The sequence below is a fragment of the Lissotriton helveticus genome, chromosome 6, assembly GCF_964261635.1.
Source record: "Lissotriton helveticus chromosome 6, aLisHel1.1, whole genome shotgun sequence".
NCBI lineage: Eukaryota > Metazoa > Chordata > Amphibia > Caudata > Salamandridae > Lissotriton > Lissotriton helveticus.
Window position 1 is genome coordinate 2086299619 of NC_136067.1, and position 25833 is coordinate 2086325451.

The 25833-nt window shown below is 42.9% G+C and overlaps 1 protein-coding gene across 4 annotated transcripts in view; it reads right to left on the minus strand.

The window, feature by feature from the left end:
- The window catches only part of LOC144764025 (uncharacterized), a 297464-nt gene that overhangs the window by 108587 nt on the left and 163044 nt on the right, over positions 1-25833 (minus strand). Inside the window, exon 9 of one of the 4 annotated variants that reach the window (XM_078650157.1) lies at positions 4251-7287. The exons of the other annotated variants lie outside the window; for them this stretch is intronic. Coding sequence (XP_078506283.1) covers positions 6437-7287 — 851 coding nt within the window. The 3' untranslated portion in view covers positions 4251-6436. Of the gene's footprint in view, positions 1-4250; positions 7288-25833 lie in introns of those variants that run through there. 4 annotated transcript variants of the gene reach the window in all.

Below are 25833 nucleotides of genomic sequence, written 5' to 3' on the forward strand. Positions count from 1 at the left end.
AATCTGCAGGGAGGCAATGGGATTCTCAAAAAAGTGTGTGTATAAGATGTGGTAATGTGAACCATTGGGCAAATGATAAATCGTGTACTGCTAGAAATGTAACCGGTTTACATTTTAAGAAAGTGGGTTATTATGCATGTGTATGTAAAGGATCAGAATTTGGTTTGTAGGGGCAGTTAACGAGGATGATGACGTTGATAACACTGAAGAAGGATATATGGACCAGATCTTTTGTGTGCCGGATGAGGATTCCGGTAAAGTTTCCAGTGAATTAGATGACCGATCATTGGTATCTCCTCTCGTTGATCCTGACAAGGACAGAGTGTTGAGTGCGAAAGATCCCAAGTGTATCATTGAAATTGATGGTCAGCCCTGTCCCATTCTAGAGGATTCAGGAGCCAGATATACCATCATTTCGGAAGATGATTTTCAAAAGTGTAAAGTCTTTAGTGACAAAATTGTAGACAAACCTGATGTTAAATTGAAGTCATACAGTGGTGAATCAGTGGCGTTATAGGGATTTTTTATTGGAGTAATTTCTTATAAGAACAAATACATTTCTGGTAGGCTGTACATTGATAAAAAAAGGGGCCTGCTGTTAGGCCTAATTCATCAGTCTGATATTGACATATAGTTACATCTGGGGCGCATGAACAAGTAGTACTGGGTGGTGCTACGGTCCTCACAATACTTGAGCACTTATACAGTGGTCAGTAAACTCTCCAGCGATGCGACAGGTGATTGCAGAATAATATATTATGGGTAACATGTAAAAAGAATTCTCCTAGAGTCACTAACTTCTTATAGTATAGATTTCATATATTTACTTATATTAAAGAATGTTATATAGTAAGCTGTCATTTTAACTTCTAAACAATACAAAGACCCTTCTCAGTGCGCATCTTGCATTTATAAACTTTTTTCATGTGACTTTAACACCATTGCTTCCAGCTTCAAAATCAGTCCTAGAAAAGTACTGTGATAACACCAACCAAGAGATGGAGGCTTTTTAATGTAACTAACTGCAGTCACCATGGACAGGAGATATAGAGCACAGAAGCACTCTTGGCAGTGTTTAATACAAGATTCTGCCCTTGACACTACAGGCCCTATAGAACCATACTCTTACATCTACCTCCCAGTTCTCCCCTGCGAAACCATCCCTACAGTGGCTTGTGAAGATGTGCAATTAAGTGATCAGCAGGCAGACCCTACAGACAGCACCAGGGTACTACTGTACCAGTCAGGAAGGAGTCTGCGTGTGGAACTGAAGGCGTCACAACTACTAGTCTTCATGGTGAGGGTTACATTTTTAAGTACGACTGTAGACTTAATAAAGACAAGTGAGAGTGGCTCAGAAATGAAGGATAAAGTTTAATACTATTCAGAAATTTTTCAAAAAATTTACATTATGGCACACATACATTTTCCACACATTTTAGCTTTTCAAAGGTGGTTTGTCTAAGATTTCCTATCATCTTCCATTTCTGTGCAAACATTCCCCCGTACACGATGAGGGGGAGATGGTAGAGGCACTGAATCATGGATGCGATAAATGGCACTGACTGGCACCATAGACACCTGGTCCCAAAAGGCACAGTATGAACTCTCAAAGAGATACAATTCTTCCATTCAGTGTCCCCACCACATCCAGTCAATGTGAACTCCCCAACAGCAAGTCTGCCCTGCCTTCTCAACACTGCCACTGTGACATCACTTCCTGTAAAACGTAGCGGATGCCTGTACTTGCCCTACCCTCTCCTGAGTGCCAGAACAGAGGACTATGAAATCAACATGGTGTATAGTTGACCATCTGCACTGATGGTCCACTGGTCAGGTGTTCAAGGAACTCTACTGTTCCTCCTGGTAAAGACAAATGGATAACATGAGAGAATGGTTGTGCGGCACTAAGCACATGGTGTAAATGTATGGGTTGATTCGAAAAAACTTCCCACCGAAAGGAAGCCTGGCTAGAAGGTCTCTGTGCACAGGAAAGTTTCCGGACTCTTTGAAGTGTCCTATAGCTTGAGGAGTCACCGTACATTGCTAATTAAGATCTGCAGGATATTTAAACAATAAAGGAATTCTAAACATAATTTCAAAGGGCCATTCAAGAGACCAGAACTGCATTGTTCAGAAGGCTATCATGCAAACAGCCATGGTAAACAACTTAACTGAAACAAAAGGAATCGTCACAATCATGATACAAAATTACATTATTTAAGCTTCAAATCACCAGTGGCTTAGTGCCAAAGTTGTCCCATATACTATACAGCCATAGAAGATATAGATTCATAATTACTTGACCTCTTATATACAGTATACCACAATTTTAATTGGTTTGATTACAAATGTACAGAAATACAAGACAATGTGACACAAAAATTAACGTGCTGTTCATAGATCATCACTAATATACAAGTATTTAGATCTGTGCAGCATCTAGGTCCACAATCGCGGGATTGTAATGCAAAAAGAGCAGTCACACTTTCTTTTTGAGCTAGAAAAATATAGCTTTCCAGTACCCGGATAACAATGGATGCCCCTTGAACACCCTGTAAACATTCTGCCCTCTCCTTTTTGCATGTCAGGATTAGAAAACCATTATTTACTACAATTAGAACATTGGAATGTTGGGAGCTCCATTGAAAACAATGGAGTGCTCCGGGCTTAAAATGGCGGGTAGGAGCCCGGAGGTCCAACATTCCAATGTTGGACGTTGCTATACAAAGCTCCGTGAGGCTTTTGTTTCATTTGACAGAACATTCTGCCCTCTAGTGGCGGAATGTTCCAATAGCCTCACAGCCCCTTCGTAGCTGGGTTATACAGCATTAAAGTACCGCTCTCTTGGTAAAGACCTATGCCGAACGCTGGAGCGGGCCTTTAATAATCGGTATAGCCCGCTATAATCGGCTATAAGGCTATAACAGAGTGCCAATTAGAGCACCCTTCAAAAATCAACATGTACAGCCAATACATTTAAGGTTTGCACATATTACTTTTCATCACAAAATATATTTTTTAACTGCTTCCTAACACAAATGTGCACGTAGCTTTTGGCTACGGCGACCTATGGTGATGATCGCACCAGGTCACAACTGATCTACATGCGAGGCAAATTACTTTTACGCTGGTGAGTAGGCAATGACCTTGTCATTTTGCCAGTTTAGTTACATGCACTAGGCTGTGCACTGCACATGGGCTTTTGAATCCGACTTAAGGAAGGAATATTTTGTAGAATTTGGACATTTGAAAGTAGCCATCTTTGTGACTCAAAGGTTGTGCGATTTTTGTAAGAGTGCTAGGAGCAGTTGCGAACAGTACATAGTGTGAGGCCACTGTGTAGGATGGAGACTTGACGAATACATATGGAATGTCAAGTGGAAGTGTGTGTTGTATAATCATTAGCAAGTGTGTGGCCATGTGTATATCTGGAGTCACACAGAGAAGGTGACTCAATAACCCAGAGATAACTGGTTGCACATATATATATATATATTAAAAACAATGCTCCTTATGGGAAAATGTGTATGTGATGAAAACGGTTTGAGGGCCCCTATACTGTCCATCAACAAATGGTGAAAAAAACTGGATTCTTCCTAAAAATACATTTATTCAAATATTTGTAAAATTATAGAATATCTTTTAAACCCTGAATGGTGGCAAGCCAAGAATCAAAGTGTCTACAACACAGTGAAAAGTGAGTCAGTGCAAAACACATCTAAAAAAGGTAGCGACAATTTTGTTTTTAATTCACAAAATCAACCAACAACTCTCAAATCAGTCTCTCATACACAAGTTCTTCATACGTCTGCAACATGAGTTAGCGAGGTCAGTTAAATTGTCAATGTTTCAACCGCATGTACAATTGGACGAGATCATCATCGGGGTATAAGGTAGTCCTTATTCATTCTGCCACTTGGTAAGGTCACCTAAGTCAAGGTTATATTTACAATATTCATTATGTTATGGGCAAGTCAATCACACAATTGGTTTTGATTCCATAGCCTAAACGTCCTGCACGCCTCTCTTCTGGAAACTAGAACTCACCATTCAAGCTGTAGGAGATCTCTTATCACAACCATAATTTTTGAAGACATTTATACTTTTGAGGGATTCAGTCCTCTCACCATTTGTTGACTTACTATATGAATCATCTCCAACAGCCGTGTTTAATTCAACACTTTCCAATACAGAACATTGTTATAAAACACACCTGGAGCTCACAGCACAACCACACCCGGGCTATGTTTATTCTTTTTAATTAATGAACAATGTCTACTTGGCTTCAGAGGCTGAAACACTGATTTGTTTTTCAAGCCAAGCCCCACAACTGCCATGAAGAACTCCTGATTTTATCTTTGTGTTAATTGCTCTCTGAGGGCTCAGTTTTGAACCTTGTATGGTTGAGTAGAGCTAGGATATATGGGCCAAACTTGGCTGGATAAAATCATCTATATATGATGAAAAACACACAATCTAGTCAGAACTTTCTGTGGGACTAAATAAAAAAAAGAGAGACAGTGATGTAATGCTTTACAAGACAAGTGGCCGCTGACTAATTTCACCCAGTGAGTAATTCCTTGCAGAAAAATATAAATGTCTTGACTCCTACCTCCACCGACTGTTTATTTTAGTACTTCAGGAAGATCACCACGGCCAACACTTCTTTCCCCAGCACCAAATAAACATCCAAGACCCGACTGCTAAAGAGGTTATACGCGGCTCGGATGCCATTTCTGTACAGCCTTGAATGCAATACTGCTATCCATTTTTGCAATGCGCATTGGCAAGGATGGCGGAGAGTTAGCCATCAAGGAACCTGTGGCACAGCACACTCTAGGATAATACCAGTGTTTTTCAGCAAAGTCTTCAAACTTGTATCTTCACGGGGAAGCTGAAGGTCTGACACTACAAAGCAAGCATCAAGCTACACTCTTCAGCGAACACGGGAAACCCAGAGGTGAAGCGTACGCTGTGGGCCACCTGCTTTCACATAGGAGATGTACAGGACAGTTGAGAAAAATACACTAGTGGTAATTATTCCACACTATAAAATTTTTCTAAAATATCATTCTAACTATATCTAGACCAAAGAAATTCTTATTTCTTTCCTAGGGATATCTAATTAAGGGTATTTCCATGTCCGCTGTCACAACTGCCTCCTTTTAAGCAACATACATCACACAGATTCAGAGAAGCAAAATTATGTCGCAGAAAATGTGCTCTCCAAATGACTTGCATGCATGCACAGGAAAAGGAACTTGGTATTGTACATAAGCACCCTTATAAAACAATCTGTTTAGTTTTATAGCGGCGGGCAGCACAGCCCGATTGCAAGAACAAGGTTCAGCGCATTCCATTTATTAGGAACCTTATTGCATTCTGATTCTTGTAGTTTAGACTTGGCAAGCAAGCCTCATCAGGAATGGGATAGGATTGGCTATGTAAGCAATAGGACAGGGGGTAATATCTAATTGGCTTAGAAGGAGGCGGTCCTGTACGTATCACTCACAGTTCAGACCTGTCTGTGCTTCCACGTAGACAAAATGCTAAATTGCAAATGTGAAGAATCTCTGCCACTTTCAGAATAGCGAAGCCCTCTTCTTGCTCAGCGTGGAGTGGCCTCAGCGGACGACTCTTGCTTTAACACTTGCACAGCATTTACTCATCAAATCTCAATGAAAATATTATCATCAGACCTTAAGTTCCCCTTTTTGACTGCCTAAAAGCTTAGATTTGCCCATCCTGAACGTAAGAGGATAAACCTAATATATTCTTCTCTGTGCTAAGGAAGTGGGAAATACCCCAGTACTAGTAAGGCCAGAATACGGACACGGTTAATGAAGACCCGGTATATTGAGCCTGAAACCTCCCCACCCCCTTCCAGATCCTGCATAACCCTTGTTTAAAACATTGCTTTTTAAATCCGAATATACTCTTCCTAGTCACAAGTGATTAAGCACTTTTCCCGTTAGAGAAAGAGTTAGTGAGGAAGAGTTAGTAAAAAACAAAATAAAAAATGATAAAGTCTCTCAGAGAGTGGCAAGGCCTCTACCACAGGAGAGGCTATAAGCAGATTGCACAAGCATTTAAATAAGTAATGGGGCTTCCTCTCTGTAGCCTACCCACTGGGCTACATATTGAGCACAAAAACATAGTATTGATTTACAATTACGTTGTGAAACACTGGTGGAAAGAAGATTTGAGAGTACAAAACGTTACTGGGCCTTCTTTGTAGCTGGAACGTCACAAGGTAAAAGGTGTGCCGGAAAAAAAGTTCACATTGACCTTCCCAAGTATCTGCCTCTTGATATGCGGTTCTGAAAGTATCTCAGCTTCGAACAGAGGTCTGTGGGTGTCAGAGAAAGCATGTTCTCATTCACACCACATATGGATAATGCCAGTTTCAAAATCCTTTCTTTAGATTGGCCTTTCATTTGAAGTGGTTAGTTTTTAAGTGTCCTTTAAGAGTTTGTCTTCTTCTTGAAGCCTGCCCTGATTTTAAAGGACTAAAGTATGGCCTCTCCCCACTGTGAGTCCTCTGATGTGCAGTTAGGCGCGAGTTAACGCTGAAGCTCTTCCCACATTCAAGACACTTGTGCGGTTTTTCTCCTGTGTGGATCATCACGTGCACCTTTAAGTGATATGACTTCGTGAAACCTTTGCCACACAACTTGCACTTATATGGTCTTTCGCCTGTGTGCATTCTGATGTGCACCTTCAAGTGTGAGTCCTTAATAAAGGTTTTCTCACATGCAAGACATTTGTAAGGTCTCTCCCCAGTATGAATTCTCTGGTGGATCTTAAGCTTATAGGCATTTGAGAAGCTTTTCTCACATTCGCTGCATCTACATAGTGACTCATTAGCATGGGTCCTCTGGGTATGATTGGCCATGCCTTGGTTCATGAAGACATTCACACACTGTGCACCGGACCCATATTCGCTAATAGTGTGGAGCATCTGGTGCTTGATCATGCTCTCCTTGACAGTGAAGCCTTTCCCACACACGGTACAGCGGTATGGTACTTCCCCTGGACGGACTTTCAGTCCTACAAGAGGAATGGTCTCCTCGCTGGAATCATATTCATACTCGAAGGATCCATCAAGAAGGTATTTAGAAGGGCATCTCTTCTCTGTCATCCGCTGCTGTTGCCAGATATCGGGTTGATCGAAAAACAGAGGAATGTTCTGGGTCGCATCTCTTAACGGTGCCTGACGCTGTAAATGTTTCTCAGTGACTTCTTCAGAGGCTTTCCCTGGGTCCATAACCATGGGCCCATAATCTACAAGATTAAAAGGAGACTTGAGTCATGATGGGCTTTACATTCTGAAGCAGAAACATAAGCCACACAGCACCACAGATGGCCTCATCCTCCTAAGGAGGTGATAGCATCAGCATGGGCACATGGGCTGCTGGAGCCCACGACTGATAACAGAGTCAATGGTTAGATTTCAATTCTCAATGCATTTTACCCATATAAAAAGTGGAATTAAAAAGTACTTGTTAAAAAAGCTATTATATGTTTTTACTGTAATACTAAACAATAGGAACACATTATTTTCTGTGTAACGATTGTGCAATATTCACACAAATACAGAATATCAAACAAAATAATGGTTAAGATTCTACCGGAACCATTTTTTATATTAACACCAGTTTCTCACTGCAGCTAGAACTTGTGGCCAAATCTGTACACAAAGGTTTTGCACTGCATCACAGCGTGAAAAGAGTAGAGGGCCTACTATATCTATAGGATCACAGGAGGGACCACAAGTCTAAGTTCCGAAGTTAAAACCGGGTGCAAAAGACAATGGAACAGTTGAGCCAACGTGAAGTCAAAGATAGTGAAAGAAGAAATATTGGAGCATGAGTCTATTTTGTTCCTATCCGTTACCATGCAAAGCTTGACCAGGAGGACGACTTATCTTCTTGCTTCATTAAGCAATGTCAAGAACCTGGACTAGGCCTAATACCATCTCCGCTTCTTGAACTCTGCAGGTGAAGGGCCATGCTACGAACTGTGGTGCTCTCCTGATACTTCTTTGTTAAACAAACGTGAAGAAAAAAGAGCACGCATTAGAACGCCTCTAGTCGTCGTATACTAACCAGTATGAAGATTAATCTACATACTTAGTCGAACAAAGGCTGAATTTTTATATTTACATCTGTATAAAATCACGATTGATATTTCTTCTCTGTAGTTTTATTTATCCACAATTGTTTTTTTTTTGTTCTATGAAAAAAAAGAGGTTTTAAGTAGTATTTTTCCATTCTCAGATGCCTGTAAAGCTTTTGCACTACACCAGGAGGCTAAATGAAATACATCCTCATCACAGTTTTGAACATGGACACGCCACAAACCCCTGCCACTACCACCACAATGGTTACTATATAGTTTAGACCCGTAGACATCCTAGTGCTGCAAATGTTTCTGAGCATGTGTCAAAGTTGCCAGGTTAAGACTTGACACGTCTGAAGTTCTGTACAACAGTGCAAACTCTCACACTGCCACATACAGCTCTCATTTGACCCACTCTTATAAACATGCAAAAGGGCGAACAATGGCAGACCCAACAGTCTGGCCTTGACAAGAGTAAGGCTCTTTTTTTAAATGTATTTTAGCAAATATAAGCAACATGCACACAGAATGGTTAAAATAGAATACAGCTGTACATGTGATCAGGCAAAATGTGAAGCCTCGAGTGGGTCATGATTCTCCTTTCTGCACCGCTGTGAATAAATACCATACTATACTCAAAGGGTCTGTATATATGGTTGGTTTATACCACAGTATTTTTAATGTTTCTTTTTTTTAACCAAATGAATGTAACCAAAACAGGATGGAAAGTATTACATTTGTGCAGTAAGTTACAAATTACACTGAAGAAGTCTTGCTACTCAGCGGGATATTTCCCTGTTTTAACAAATTGATGATACAATCAGAAGCAGGAACGTGTTTTTCTCAGGTGTATTTGTAATCTAGTAATAAACTTGGGTCTGACCTTTGCGCCATAGTAAACTTTAAATGTGTTTTTATTAGTACAGTTGAGCTAAATAACACGTTTTGTTTGGCCACCTTTATTTACATTGCTTTGACAAACATTTATGTTTATGTATTTTTAATACGAAGTTTTTTGGAATGTGAAAATGTGAAGGCTTTGAGACCGCTAAAGCAGTCTGCAGGAGAGATCATACATTGTATTAGCAGTATTTTCATGATCTGGATGTAAACACATCAGATACTGCAGGAGGGCATAGGAACCAGCCAGGCTTCAACTGGTTTGTTCAATGATCCTATTCACACTGTTCTTTTGCTTGTTTGATACGTCTTTAGCAAAATTCAAAACCCGAAAGGCGGATAACTGGTTATAAAATACTTCCACTGGGTGATCGTGATCTTGGAGAATACAAACTTATTATCGAATTGTAATTTGTAGAATTAGTTTCTCTAAATTTCAAAGATAATCACATTCATACAACGTCAGAATCCAATTCAGTGAAAGCTTTTTAGCTCCAAATTGCATTTTACAGGCTGGCAGTTCTTGAAGGCATTCATTCTCCTTTGTGTTAGCCAATCTCCTTTGAAAGCTGCACTATTCCCTTCCCCAACTATTTGCATTTTCCTCATCTTTTACTTCTTCTTAAAACATCTTCTCGCCAGCGCACCTGCATGGACTTCTTTTTGTTTGAGGCAGGTCCCCAAATTCCTCTCCGATTGTGCCGTCAGTCCGCAACTTTTTTTTTTTTTGCTCCCGATTTGCTTACTGAATTTTTTCCGCTGTTTTGCAATTTATTATTATATTATAAGTGAAATTTCTCATAAAACTTTTTGGAGGTTTTGGATTTTTATATATTGTTTTCTTAGTACTGGTCTCTGTATTAAACCACATACTACACACTTCAAATGTCTTCAAAGGGTTTAAGTAACAACTGCTACTATTTGCAAATTCAACCTAACTCGCTTTACAAAACTCCAACAAATGAAATGTTGATTTGACACAGCTGAGAATAAAACTCATGACCTGCATATCACAGATTCTGGCATCCAGTTTTTAATTTGGGGAGTCACCCTGAAGCCTGATATGTCTCAACTGCTAGTTATACTCAGCACAAGTGTGCTTACAATTTATGCTTTGTGACCCTTTATGTGGTTAACTTGTGAAATGTAGTCACTGTGCAGTAGTGTCTCGCTTAGGGGTGGTGTTCATGCCATGTGCCACTTCTGGTAGTTTGCATGGTTTCAAGTTTTTAGGCAGACCTATATTTTCCTATATGATTTTGGGGAGAGGGGGCTGGCTATAGGGCAGTAAATAGTTGTTGGTTATCTGGATGGTGGGAAGGGTACGCGTTTGGTTGTATAAGTGTACTTTGCAGGTGTGTGCTTTTATGTATTGAACACTTAGATGGAGTTTCCGCTTTCCTTTTTGGTAGATGTTTCAAAGCGGTTCATGAAGATACTTTGTGTGTTGCCGGTTTACTATATTTCCTGATGCACATGGAAAACATAAGCTTCAAAAGCATGGTCTGTTGTGTTTGTTTGCGTGCTCTGCAAGAAGGGTAAGCGGTGTGATCTGTCACTTGCCCTTTGTTTCATTTCTTGGGTATCCCTCTTCTTGGCTCGGGGCATATGATGCGTGATTCCTCTGAAGGGAGAGTTCTACAAAATCAGTTAGATCAAGCTCTACTTGAAACACAAGGAAGTGAAATCACAACTGCTACTTGCCACAAGGAAGGGAAATCACAACTGAACAAGACTGTAGCCTGACTACAAGTATTCCTTGCATGCTGCATCTTTTGATGAAACAGTAAGGCTTCAAGATGCATGCAGCCTTTCCGCAGCCATTTAGGAGGACCAGACACTAGCCATTAGGGAGAGGGGCAGAATAGCAGCCAACAATTCGTAGACTCGCACATCTTCCCCATCACAAAGTTTGAAGAATACACAAACCTTGCTCATACCTTAACGGAAAGACATCTTGAGGGAAGCGGGAGAGTTTTTTTGTGTTCCGGCTAGACCAAGTCTCAAATATGATGGAGCATGCAGTGGTTTCCCAGCTTGAAGGTCAACATAATGAAGATGTCAGTGTTTGCTTCAATGCATATTTACATATTCAAACCCAAGCAGCTCCAGAAATCTTGAGATGAACTTGGACTTCATATTGCAGAGAAAGCTACACTGCTTACTTCGGCACATTCGCGATCTAGCGAACCACCTATGAAAGCCTTACAGAGAAATTAAGAAACCAAGACCAATTTTCTAATAGAAGGTTCCAGTCTGTATTCCACAGCAAGAACACCACAAAGGCAAGGAATGTGGCACCGAGTAACGGCAGAGGAGAAAATTAATTCAAGCATTGCATATATCGCCTATGCCTTTCTACCTTTCATCGAGTACATTAGTGCTAGATCCCACAGAAGCTTTAAATGTAACAGCGGTAACAAAGCTAGCCTACAAGAGGTCCGCCTAGGCCAAAGGGAAAGTCAGTTATCCCTGCAGTACATCTCACACAAAAATCAATTGTGTACCTCACTTCTCATCCTAAAGAGAGACCTCAGACTGCAGCCAAAAGCAGGTCCCCAAATTCCTCTCCGATTGTGCCGTCAGTCCGCAACTTTTTTTTTTTTTGCTCCCGATTTGCTTACTGAATTTTTTCCGCTGTTTTGCAATTTATTATTATATTATAAGTGAAATTTCTCATAAAACTTTTTGGAGGTTTTGGATTTTTATATATTGTTTTCTTAGTACTGGTCTCTGTATTAAACCACATACTACACACTTCAAATGTCTTCAAAGGGTTTAAGTAACAACTGCTACTATTTGCAAATTCAACCTAACTCGCTTTACAAAACTCCAACAAATGAAATGTTGATTTGACACAGCTGAGAATAAAACTCATGACCTGCATATCACAGATTCTGGCATCCAGTTTTTAATTTGGGGAGTCACCCTGAAGCCTGATATGTCTCAACTGCTAGTTATACTCAGCACAAGTGTGCTTACAATTTATGCTTTGTGACCCTTTATGTGGTTAACTTGTGAAATGTAGTCACTGTGCAGTAGTGTCTCGCTTAGGGGTGGTGTTCATGCCATGTGCCACTTCTGGTAGTTTGCATGGTTTCAAGTTTTTAGGCAGACCTATATTTTCCTATATGATTTTGGGGAGAGGGGGCTGGCTATAGGGCAGTAAATAGTTGTTGGTTATCTGGATGGTGGGAAGGGTACGCGTTTGGTTGTATAAGTGTACTTTGCAGGTGTGTGCTTTTATGTATTGAACACTTAGATGGAGTTTCCGCTTTCCTTTTTGGTAGATGTTTCAAAGCGGTTCATGAAGATACTTTGTGTGTTGCCGGTTTACTATATTTCCTGATGCACATGGAAAACATAAGCTTCAAAAGCATGGTCTGTTGTGTTTGTTTGCGTGCTCTGCAAGAAGGGTAAGCGGTGTGATCTGTCACTTGCCCTTTGTTTCATTTCTTGGGTATCCCTCTTCTTGGCTTGGGGCATATGATGCGTGATTCCTCTGAAGGGAGAGTTCTACAAAATCAGTTAGATCAAGCTCTACTTGAAACACAAGGAAGTGAAATCACAACTGCTACTTGCCACAAGGAAGGGAAATCACAACTGAACAAGACTGTAGCCTGACTACAAGTATTCCTTGCATGCTGCATCTTTTGATGAAACAGTAAGGCTTCAAGATGCATGCAGCCTTTCCGCAGCCATTTAGGAGGACCAGACACTAGCCATTAGGGAGAGGGGCAGAATAGCAGCCAACAATTCGTAGACTCGCACATCTTCCCCATCACAAAGTTTGAAGAATACACAAACCTTGCTCATACCTTAACGGAAAGACATCTTGAGGGAAGCGGGAGAGTTTTTTTGTGTTCCGGCTAGACCAAGTCTCAAATATGATGGAGCATGCAGTGGTTTCCCAGCTTGAAGGTCAACATAATGAAGATGTCAGTGTTTGCTTCAATGCATATTTACATATTCAAACCCAAGCAGCTCCAGAAATCTTGAGATGAACTTGGACTTCATATTGCAGAGAAAGCTACACTGCTTACTTCGGCACATTCGCGATCTAGCGAACCACCTATGAAAGCCTTACAGAGAAATTAAGAAACCAAGACCAATTTTCTAATAGAAGGTTCCAGTCTGTATTCCACAGCAAGAACACCACAAAGGCAAGGAATGTGGCACCGAGTAACGGCAGAGGAGAAAATTAATTCAAGCATTGCATATATCGCCTATGCCTTTCTACCTTTCATCGAGTACATTAGTGCTAGATCCCACAGAAGCTTTAAATGTAACAGCGGTAACAAAGCTAGCCTACAAGAGGTCCGCCTAGGCCAAAGGGAAAGTCAGTTATCCCTGCAGTACATCTCACACAAAAATCAATTGTGTACCTCACTTCTCATCCTAAAGAGAGACCTCAGACTGCAGCCAAAAGCATCCTTCCTTCAACACTGTCCAAAGGTATGGACTCAGAACCAAGGAGTGGTGAAATGGAAGAACACATCTTTTATCTTTGGTAACAATCTTGCTGCTGGATATTCTATCCGACCACAGATTCCTCACAATGTGAATATTCCCAAGGCTTCAAAGTGAATCCAGAAACTTTAAAATCAGTTCTCCTGTGTGCTGGTAAGTGGTATAATGTGGTTCTGCACTAATGACATTCCAGAAGTGACCAGTAGAGCCACATATAACTGCCACCGATGCACACAGATGTCTGCTGTTTTCTATGCTGTCTGCGCCCTCAGGCACGAGCCTGTCAGCAGATTGGCATGATCAGTGTGCAGATCTCACAAAGTGGGACATTTTTAGATGTATATAGAGTCCAGTTCACAGAACAGGGAGGCGGGAGGGTTGGTAAGAAATCTGCAGTTAGATATAAAATCCTCCAGAAACATTGTTACCAAAAGGTAGGTAAAATGATCTTCTGATAGATACTTCTAACTGCAGATTTTTCACCTCATGAATAGATACCACAACAGTACCTCTCAAGGTTGTGGGTCGATGAACAGGTTCAAACCAAAAAGTCCTGCTGGACAGAGTGTGCAAAATATCCCTTTCAATGGACCTGACTGTCGAGATCGTAGTGCTTTATGAACATGCATACGAATGCCCACATAGCAAATTGACAGATGTCCAGGAAAGGCCTCCTTGTGCTAACACAGTGACAGCATCGTTGGCCCTGTTGGATGAGCCCACAAGCCTTCTGGTGGCGGTTTCCTCGACAGAGCATAGCAGGTGTTTATGCAGAGAAGAACCCATTGAGAGAGGGTATGGTTATGCACTGCATGGCCTTTCTATGCTCCAGAAAACCCTAAAAAGAGAGGATCATCCACTAGATAATCTGCTCCAGGGGAAAAGAAACAAATCAAAACCGCATTGTACTGAATCCAGAAAAGATCGAATGAACAGGAGTGCCTACAAAGGAGTGACTTCGGCACATTGATCGTGAAGCCCAACAATTTTAAGAAGGTTGCTGCGTCTGCAGGTGGTTGACAACTGCAAGGGGCAAGTCGTCGAGGTAGGATAAGACTGGTACCCCAGACTTCTGAAGCTGTGCTAAGACCACCACCATCACTTTCTGGAACACCAAAGGGGCAGCAGTGAGCCAAAAGATAGCACGGTAAACTGAAAATATTTCTGGTCCAATGTGAAACGCAGGTAGCGCCTGTGTCCTGCAGGACAAGAAGGTAGAAACTAACATCCTACAGGTCCAACTCTACCATCCAGTGTCTAGGATCCAGGTCAGGCAGGACCTGGTCTAGTGTGAGCATCTTGAATGTGTCCTTCCGCAGGAAGGCATTGAGAGGGTAAAGATGTAAAATAGGATGAAGGCCTCAATTCTTTGGCACAAGAAGTAGCACGAGTAACACCCAGTTCCTTTATCCAAGGCCGGAACCCACGCATGAACTTCCGGTTGCAGGGCAGACAGATGGTCCTCAGTCAGCTACCCTGATGGCAGTGAAAGGTGAGGTGGAGTGGAAAGTAAAGGGAGGGCGCTTGCAGGTTTTTAAAACTCATAAATAAAAGGCATGGTCATTTACAATGCCAGTAGCTCAAACGCTCATAAATGCGAGACCGATTGCATTGCAAATGCTTGTTGAGTAGAGGTGCACTGAGGGAGCTTTGAGAAGTCTCCATACTGGTATAGTTGTGCACAGTGAAGAAAGTGGACTGTGAGTACTACAAATATCTAAGTATATCTGCGAGTGCCTCAGGACTGGGAAATCAGTGAATACTCTACGTCAGGACAGAGGTGCATTATGAGAACTCGATGGGTGCTTCGCACAAGGAAGGCGGGTATAGAGGGGCATTGCATGAACTCTGCTGATGTTTCAGTAGACTCTTGTAACTGCTCTAGAAACACCCACCCTATGACCCTTATCTAGTTCTCGGCAACAATTACACACCGCCCCTCATTAAAGACATGCTCAAGACATTGGTGCCATTCAATTTTAAAAGTGTTACAGACGATTCGAAGCACAACATGCGTAACCAACTAAAGGGTGCGGCCAAAGTACAGCTCATGGACTGTCTCAGTTGCGGGCGGAAATCACCTGCATGGCTGTGTATCGCTGTGAGTCTCCCCGCCCCTGAACATGATGTTCGAAAACATTATTTATCAATTCACAAACAGACATTTTCTATTATCGACCAACCCCTGTCCCCTTTTCAACCAGCATAAAATCAAAAACATTCAAAACACTAGTAAAGCATCATACGAAATTTCACTCATTGCACGGCTCACTCAAAGGACATGCCCCAAACTCTTTCAAACCCACCGTTATTATTTTATTTTTAGAATAAACAATTCAAGAGAATCTCTTAGCCGTAAACTGTAAGGCAGCTGTAAGCGCTATACTACCACCTAACTCAGTAAACTGGACACTACCCGAACGAGGGACTAGAGGAAAGTTTTCGGGTAAGATTAGTGGGTGAGAACAGGAAGCACTGGAATTGCCACGTCTGTGACTCGAACACCACATAATGGCACAACAGATCAGTCGTCTCTACCAATAAGGGCATCATATAACTTTATGGATATCTTGCATGTGACCTTGGTTAGGATCTTCTGGTGGACTGGTGCCCAGGGCATACATATCTGCTGGGTTGTGAAGAGTCTACAGCTCAATCGGAAGAGATTCAATTCACCCTCACACTTCACTCGTACACTTTTGAACCATGGGTTCGCACCCGTCAACTCCTTGACTCCAGCCCACCCCAAACAAAGCAGTCACTGAATATGCTTTTTAACATGGAGATATTTGAGGGTGGTCGAAAAGTGATATAATCTATACATTAAGTTTAAGGATAGTGCAAGTCGGGCGAGCTGCGCATTTTAAAAAGAAGCTCAGGCACCATTGCTAACCTCGCATTTTAAGAAGACACGCGGGCGGAATTACCGCTGTGCCGTTACAAGAAACATACGTTTCAAAAATAGAGTTGGGCGAGACGCGCACAACAAAGAAAAGTCACATGCCCACCATTGTTAAAGTGCAAGTATGCATGCGGCATTGCAAAAAAATCAATTACACATAATGAGAATGTGAAGAGGCCGCGTGTCGGAAGGGCTGCGAGTCTCTCTGTGCGTCCGCAAAGGCAGCGAAGGGGGGGCAGCTTGAGGGAGGTGCCGCATGTGAGGCGCAGTGTTTGAGGAGAGCGTGTGAGGCTAGCACAAGTTACACGCCGCATGTTTGCAGGTAACTCCGGCAAGCTGCATATGCGAAGAGGCAGCTTGGTTGCCATGATAACAGAAAGCTATAGGCCAATGTCTGTACGTATGAGCATGCATGTTTAGCTTTGGATGAATGGCGAGAGCAGCCATCTTTGTCCATCCTTACGCGTGCATGTAAAGCTTTGGAAGAATCAGTAGCAAAAGGCACTCGCATGGCGAGAGCACCGCATGCGCGCTGCTAACGCTAGGCGAGATCTAACAAAAGAACAGTTTTCCAAATGCCTCATTATTAGGATTGCGATCCAGAGGAGTAGAAGGCACATCATTGGGCGAAATTTGCTGGTGGACGCTTGCACCACCACGCTCTTTGGTGTTGGGTGTTGAGTGATAAAAGAATGGGTTGTTCGGTGCAGGGCGATGGTAACATGCAGCCGCCTGTTGACTGGTGGTCATGTACATGGTTCATGTGCCCAAAAGAGTATTCTTAAGGGCCTTATTAAGGGCACTGTTGAAGCTTGACTAGGTTGAAGTTCTTCCATCAAGGCATTAGTCTTTACTTAAATAGTGGATATTTGTAAATCAAGAACTTCTGCTACCCTTCGCATCATGACTGCTAAAGAGGTGCTTTCCTCTATTGCAGGACCGTGGGTGGGGGAGACATAAGGCTTGTATCTGGGGAAATATCCAGCCCACTGGTACGCTTAAGCACTTCATACCAGTTTTCTTTGTCATTTTGGGGGGGAAACACAGTTCTCCCTGATATCAGTTATCACTGTCTGAATCTGTGCCGAAAAGATTGTGTACAGTCTGGGCTCTACCATGTTGTAAGGGCAAAGTATCCAAATCCGAAGGATTGCCCAAGGTTACATGCTGGTCGGGAGCGATCTCGGTCAGAGTGGTTTCTCCTCAGAGTTAGATAACTATGGGCTGCAAATGCTCACGCATTGACATAAGGTGTCAATACAAAAGGAAATGGTGCAGGGGATGGTGCTAACCCCAAAGTCAGCATTGAAGCGCTTGCCAACCCTGATGCACGCCCAAGAGCCACAGAGTGCTTCAAGGGTGGACCAGTGGCAGGAGTCTAAATGAAGGTCCCTACGGATGCTTGAGGCTCTAAGGCACACCAGAGGAGGCCCGTAACATGACAATTATATGCAGTATGGACTTTCTGAAAGCCTCTACTTTCTACAATCTCGCTGGTAGACCTAGGCACTCGAGGTGCGCCAGGACCAAACTCCGAATTGGCTCCAATGGACATCAAGTGCAAGCTCAGGAGACACAAGGACACCCCGCACCCTCTCTGGGATCTGAGAGTGGAAGGAAGAGGCAGATTCCTGCTAGGACTTTTAGTTTTTCTTGGGCTCACTCGAAGACTTCGTTTGCAACAAGGATCTGCCAGTGTTTCTTTACTAGAGCAGCATGTAGTAATTTATCGCTGACGAATGGGCAGCTATTGGTGCTTTTTCTGCCATGGGAATGGGATCACCTGGTGTCAAAGTTAACCCTTGGTCCCATATGGCCTTTGAGTTAATATGGGAGCAGTCGTTGCAGGCACTGGAGTCAGATGCATCTGTTAGCGACATTCTCTACATGGAATAAAGCCTCTTGTTTTAGGAGGTGACATTTTCCCTTGCACACTGGGTAATTTTACTAAAAGGGTCAGTCAAAAAAAAAAAAAAAAACAGTTCCAGATCCATGTCTATAGTGTTAGAAAGAAAGTAATGACATCAGAACGTAAGCATGGTGCTTACACGTGGCTGTGCTCACCACTTCAGGACCGTACCAACGTCAGCATGGAGCTGCATGATGCCTCCTACAAGTGAACAAGAGGACTGCATTTAAAGTCCTGGTCCCTGTGTCACGTCACAAGTTGAGGTATCTGTGGTTAGAAGCATCCACCAGAAAGTTATGTTTAATCCATTCTTTCTATAGATTCTATCAAGTAGTATACATACCAAAGCTCCTAGAATACCAGCTAGTCCAGACCTTACTCTCATGATACACCATAATTTGTTTCATACAAAAGAAGGAAAGCTCAGCATCCTCAAATGACATCTGGTTACTGAAGAAACAAACAGAAATCTCTGGACTACTTTTTCTCATTTAAGGACCTTCCAACTACGGATGCATAATGTTAAAAAAAAGCAATCACAGAAGAAAAATATCCCACCAATGAAGAACAATGAACTTGCGTAGCCGATATACTTGAAGACTAATCGGTAATGCCACAAGACGACAAGTTGGTTCTGAACAACACGTCCTTGCTAATATGCAAACAAATACAGGATCGGATAGTATGGAGCAATGGCAAACTGAATAGTGGAATATCACGTTAGAGGGGGTCATCAAAAACATGTTATCTGTTCACACACACACACAATGTAATACATTTAAAACATTTATAAGTTCTGTATTTTTATGGCTGTGAAGCTCGCTCCACATAGCCTGAAGAGGATATGTTCTTTTCCACTTTAGCTACTTGACTAGTGCTTTCAAATTAGACATAAGGGGATAATCAAAAAACACACACAAGAAAATGGGAAAGGGTAATACATCATCCACCGGTTGATTGTGTACCTGATCAGCACAATGAAAGCCACTAGAATTCATAAATCTGCTTGGCCTGCAGGATATCTTGAACACTCTGCATTTATGTATAGAAGAGCAGCATTCTACTTCTGATGGGAGTAATCTTGCAATATTTTAGACTGGTTGGGAATTTTGGAGTAAAAATGTGTTGTTTGCTGGAAAATATGAAGGTGTCCCTTTGTGAGTATACATTACAGTACACCAGCACATTATGAAATTCTCAGGACAACAGGAGAAACTGCATTCCTTCCAACATGTCAGGGAAACTTGAGTGACATGCTGGTCTTGCTTTAATGAGTGACATCAATAACAAGCAGACTTATGACAAAACAGAAATGGAAGCAGTAGTGCGGAGATGGTGTCTGGAGTCATTTTCTGTGTTTGATGTAAATATTCTGTTTATCCAACAGCAACCTGACCACAAATAACACTTTTGCTGCAAGATGGCTACTTTTACACAATCAGCTTTTATCTAGATGCTAATCAGCCCAGCACATAGAGGAGGCATTACTTCGATCACAAACGCTTATTGAAACGGTATTACACACTTCATGGGTAAGTGCATCCAAGAGATGGAAAAACTGATCCAAACAAGATCTGCCTTTGCCTTTGGTAGGGTCTTAGACCACTTCTTTCCAAGGTCTCTGATCTTTGCAGTTTGACGACTGACTGGCAACATGAGTCCTTTTTCAATGAGTTGAATCTTGTTTTAAAGATTCAATCATTCTCCTCTCGCTTTTCCTTTGCCTTTCGGTGTAACTATGGTGAGTTTTTTGATGTCCTATGAGACTTGTTTTCTGCCTGAAGCTTTTCCCACAGTCAGGGCATGGGAATGGCTTCTCCCCGGTGTGAGTCCTTTGATGAACAGTGAGGTGAGAATTAACGCTGAACGTCTTATCACATTCCAGACACCTATAGGGTCTTTCCCCTGTGTGGATCCTCAGGTGAACCTTTAAGTGATAGGACTTCGTAAAACCTTTCCCACACACAACACATAGATATGGCCGCTCTCCTGTGTGAATTCTTTGGTGAACCTTAAGGTGTGCGTTTTTAATGAAGGACTTGGCACAAGCCTGACATTTGTAAGGCCTCTCTCCCGTGTGGATTCTTTTGTGAATTCTAAGCTTGTATGAGTTTGAGAAGCTTTTTGCACACTCATCACATTTGTACATGGCTTCTCCAGCGCCCATCTTGTGAATAGAACTGGAATACTCTTGGTGCCCAGGGATTCTCATGCACTCCGTACCTGTCCCGTATTCACTTATTGAGTGGCTCATTTGGTGTCTCATCAAGCGGTCCTTCTCAATGAAGCACTTGCCACACACAGGGCATAGGTACAATGTCTCCCTCGGGTGGAAAGGAGAAACGGTCTGCTCACCCGAATCATATTCGTATTCCAAGGATCCATTCAGAAGGTACTGTGAAGGGCAGCTCTTTCTACTCACTGCTCTCTGCTGCTGGTGCCAGGACTCCTGTTCATCAAAATAGGGGGAAAAGTCGTTGGTGGTTTCCCCTAAGGAGGTATCATGCGGAGAGATTCTTTCAATCAATTCTTCGGGGTTTCTTACTGGGTCTATAGTCATGGGCCCAAAATCTACAAGATTAAAAGGAGACTCGTGTCACCACGGACATTATATTCTGATGAGAAATACAAGACAAACAGAGCCTCAGATGGCCTCCTCTCATATGTGCTACTAGACACTCAGAGGATCGCAGGGAGACTTCCACGGGCTCAGGGAATAGACACGCTTCCTCTTGGGCATATAATTTCAGAGTCTCATTTACACAATGGGCTCAAAGACTGACTGAACATGAAATCCTTAAGATTTTAATGCCATATTTTCAAAGGGGGCAGAAATCCTCTAAGTTTTCAAAAATCAATCTTTGTATTGGAGTAAAACCATATTATCTTTAAACCTGTCAAAATTGCTGGTGTGGATTTGATCAAATAGTTTACTAAGAAACTTTCCTCTCAAATATATTACATCAATCATTGCACATAAAACATTTTACATCAATAGTAATAACTATTTACAATACGCTGGATTCTAAAGTTTGCAAAATGAGACAAGGCCAGCAAATCAGATGCATACAGATGGTGTACGGACCACACATTTACAGTATGAATGCCACTGACAGCCACAAGCGTTCCTCAATTCAAATAATCATACAGCAGGGTGACTCCCTTCCCTAAAGTAACAAGGCACAAGCTTTGGGTTGTTCAAGGATGAGCATATAATATTAAGTGATTACAAACAATTATATCACAAAGTAGCTAGTAGGTGGACGCAATGCGTTTGTCAGTATATTTAGCAATCCACTTGTAATTTACTACATGAGAATAGAGCTTTCGATTACTTTTTTGCAATAGACCTCCCCTACACTTGAAAATGAATCCAGTGGAATAGCACAAAGTCAGGTTTAAGAAATACCGAGAGCAGCATCATATTGGCCCAATGGAACTTTGGAAAATAAATACTTAAAGAGGGTGGATCTCCTCTATCATAGGTTTTTAACATTATCTTCAATATGTACTCCCTTAGCCACAAGATCAACATTTTGTATATCTGTGCATGCATAGGGCGGTTCCAAGCATTAACGCGAATGCCAATTGGGAGTCACAAACTGAATATTTACCATATGACCAGCATTCTACCTGTCCTCCTAAACCTTCAAAATCAGACTTATGTAGAGGCCATTCACATGGGGGAAAAAAGAGGATCCATAACCCTGAATATACTCTGCTGAAAACCAAAACCCACTGGACAGCATATAAAAGAGAAGAAAAGGAAATGGAACTTCTGCAAACTCACCTGGAGAGGACTTGTGGTAATACCAAGTGAGTTTCTCACAATATTTTTTAAACAGTTTTACTTTAAACTCCCTCTTGATGAGTGTCTAAGCAGAATGCATGAGAGGAGTGCCCATATGTGTGGAGGATCTTGTTAAATTGCATGTGAGGGAATTTCATTCTATTGTTTCTGTGAGAAAGCAAAAAAGTACAGACAATAACGAAGGGTCCAAAGCTACTCAAACAGCAAAAAGGACTGTAATGAAGAAAAATTAGCCTACAATACAGACTGTCTTTTGAATAACTCCAGAGGGCTAGCAAGGACATGACTGACAGTCATAAGCCTATAACTGAAGAGGCTGGTCAAACAAAGACAAGCGCTGAAGGAGGCAGACCCAAATTCCACTAAGAACACTAAAAACGAGATTTGTAACACAGCTGTGCTGTAAAAATCTAGACCTAAAATGGAGGTCCTACACACTGTCCAAGTATTAAGTCACGTTAGTAGAGATCAGGAGTATATATAAATTGCATTAGGGCAGGGAAGCTCTCAGCGTGGCTCGCTAAAAAAAAGGGACAACGGCGAATCCCCTTTATCAGAACAGAAGCAGGGCATTTGCGTCACATCTGGAGGATCTGTACAGTAAGAAACTCCAAGCCTCGGTAGGAGATTTGAACTATTTATTGCTGACATTCCGACCCCGGGTCCCAATACAGAGTTGAGTTAGTCTCTGGAGACTGAGATCACGGAGACCCAGATATTGGATGTCTTAGCACAGATGAAGGGGGCAGATCCCCAGGCCCCAACAGCCTGCCAGCAGATGTCTTTAAATGGGTAAAGTCGTGAGTCGTGGGCCCGCTCAAGGCCCTGTTTTACAGGGCAAAAAGGGACGGCTGGCTACGACAGGACCTAAGACGGGTGGCCATCGCAACTATCCACAAAATGGAGAAGATAGGGGAAGATTGTGCCTCACATATTTGTGCCTCAATTATGCTGATAAATATGGAAACCAAGCTGCTGGCTAAGATCCTTGCCAACCACTTTTTACAGGTGGTGGATACTTTGGTGGCCCCAGACCAATCGGTCCTCATGGCCTCTAGAGTGACTAAGTACAACTTACAGAGACTTGCAAGTTGACTTGTGCAGAGTGAGCGGATAGATGAACTGGCCATCCTATTGATGCTGGAAAGGTGTTTGACTCCATGGAGATGTACTACTTGATGGGGATCCTACATGAGATAGGGTTCAGCCCGACACTCCTGTCATGGGTACAGCTATTCTACATGGACCCAATAGCCAGGGTCACGGCAGACGGGGCTCTCTGACAAATTGACGAGGGTAGGGTTACTAAGCAGGGCTGCCCGTTAAGCCCATTATTATTCACAGAGGCCAATTAGCCTTTGGCAGCTTGGTTATGTAAAGATGCACTATTCAGGGGTGTGTAGTGGGACGTGTGTTGGGAGGATGTTGCATCGCTTTATGCAGATGACAACCTCCTTTATTTGGTGGATGCAGAGCGTTCGATCCAAAGAGCACTGAAAATCCAGAGGATATTCAGGGTGTATACTGGGCTTTGCATAACCTGGCATATGTTGCTGGCGTTCCACCACCTCCCCCTACAGCCATGGCATGGGTCGGATAGGACACTACCAGCTAAAATGGGAATCTGTAGGCTTTTGGTGTTTGGGAATCTTCATGACTAAAGACTGTGAGGTATTCATGAAGGAAAACCGTACCAGAATGCTGGAGGTTTGTAGATCGGACGTATGGCACTGGAGGAGATGCCAGCTCTCCCTAATGGGAAGGGCGGCCCTCGACAAAATGATCTATGAACCGAAATTACTCTATGTGTTGCAAAACACTCCCTGTCAGGTCCCTGGTGGGTTTTTTCACTTGGTAAACAATGTCACAATGGTACTGTTGTGGTACAGAAGGATACCATGGATCATAGCGATGACAACCCTGACTAGAAAGCCGTTAGAACTGCCCTCACTGATAAACGCCTCTACTCCTGGGCATCATATTGCAAGTGGTAACCGATTGGGCCCTCTCCATAAAGTAGGAACAGGCAATGGACCCGGGGATCTATGTCAGGCTCCTGTACAGGAACAAGAGGATGACACCACTGCCTGCTCCAACGGCAGCAGTAATTAACGCACAAGTTACTTACCTTCGGTAACAATATATCTGTAAGAAACATTAATTAGTGTTAGATTCCTTACCTTAGAATATCCTCAGGCGTCAGACTGGATCCGAATAGTTTTCGTCAGCAGTAACCCTGCGCGTCGCTAGGCATCGTCTGTGGCTCAGCGCCAGTCATCGGCGTCTTGATAGCCGGGATGAAGTCTGAGTCCTTAGACGCCGCCCTCGTGCGCTGACATCAGTTCTGTACATAGCTTTCCGCGCCAGTAACACAGAGCCATGATAGAAACCGACACTGGTGCCATGAAACTAGGGCCCTGAAAGGGATGTTCTTAACCCTAGATATCGGTTCGCAGAACAGGAAGGATGGGTGGGGCGGTAAGGAATCTAACACTAACTAATGTTTCTTACAGGTATAGCGCAAGTACCTTGTGCACCTGAAAGAAACACGTTAGTGTTAGATTCCTTACCTTAGAATAGATACCCTAGCAATACCAACCCCGGTGATGGGTCTGCAAACCAAGATCACACCAGAAAGTCCCGGAGAACAGAACGGCCGAAAAAGCAATCTCTCCAGGCAGTAATGCCTAGCAAACGTGTGCAGCGAGGGCCACGTAGCTGCCTGACAGATGCCCTGCAAGGGGACTCCCCGGCCCAGGGCAGTAGTAGCCGCCGTGGCCCGAGTGGAATGGGTCTGCAGCCCAACAGGAGGCTCCTTATTCACTAAGGAGTAGCAAACCTTGATGCACTTGACGACCAACCGAGAGATGGTCCGCTTGTGCACCGCCCGTCCCTCCTTAGCGCCCACGTAACCAACAAAGAGCTGTCATCCACCCGGAACTGGCGTGTGCGATCTAGATGGAAAGAGAGCGCACGTTTTGGGTCCAGACTAAGCATGGGCGGATTTTGCGAATTGGCAATCCGCGAAATTGCGTATTTACGGATTCGCAATCCGCAAAATCCGCGATTTTTTTTTTTTGTGTTCGCAAGGATTTCTGCCAGTTCGCGAGGATTTTGTACCAGTTCGCAAACGCAAACTTACTTTTCGGGTAGCAACGGTCGCGAACATGTTGTTTCTACATCTGGTTCATCACAGCACCCTCTGTTTCACCACTGCCACCCTCTGTTTCACCACTGCCACCCTCTGGCTCACCCATGCCACCCTCTGGCTCACCCATGCCACCCTCTAGTTCATCACTGTAGATTATGGATGGAAAAGCACACCTGCCCTGCCTCAACTGACATAAATGAATTAGGGGCTGATTAATGTGTTACTGAATTTGAACTTCCTGGCTGGAACCTGCTTCCTTATCTGTAATTGCTTTCTCTGAGCCTGCTGTGAGGGTCAGAGCAGGGTCATAGAATAGTTGCAAGTAGGCAACTGAACTCTGGAGGGGCCCCTCAGGAAGCACTACAGGGAATGGTTACTAATGATGAGTTTGAACTTTTGCACCTGCTGAGTGCTTCCAGGTCAAGATCCAAATCAAAGTGACCAGCACATGAAGAAAGCACTGAGAGGAGCCTGCTGGACAGGAACAGGAAGTTGGAGACTGTGGGGCACTTCCTTCCTCCCACCCCCCCCCGCCCCCCCCAAAATGGACTCTTTAAAAAAAAGTG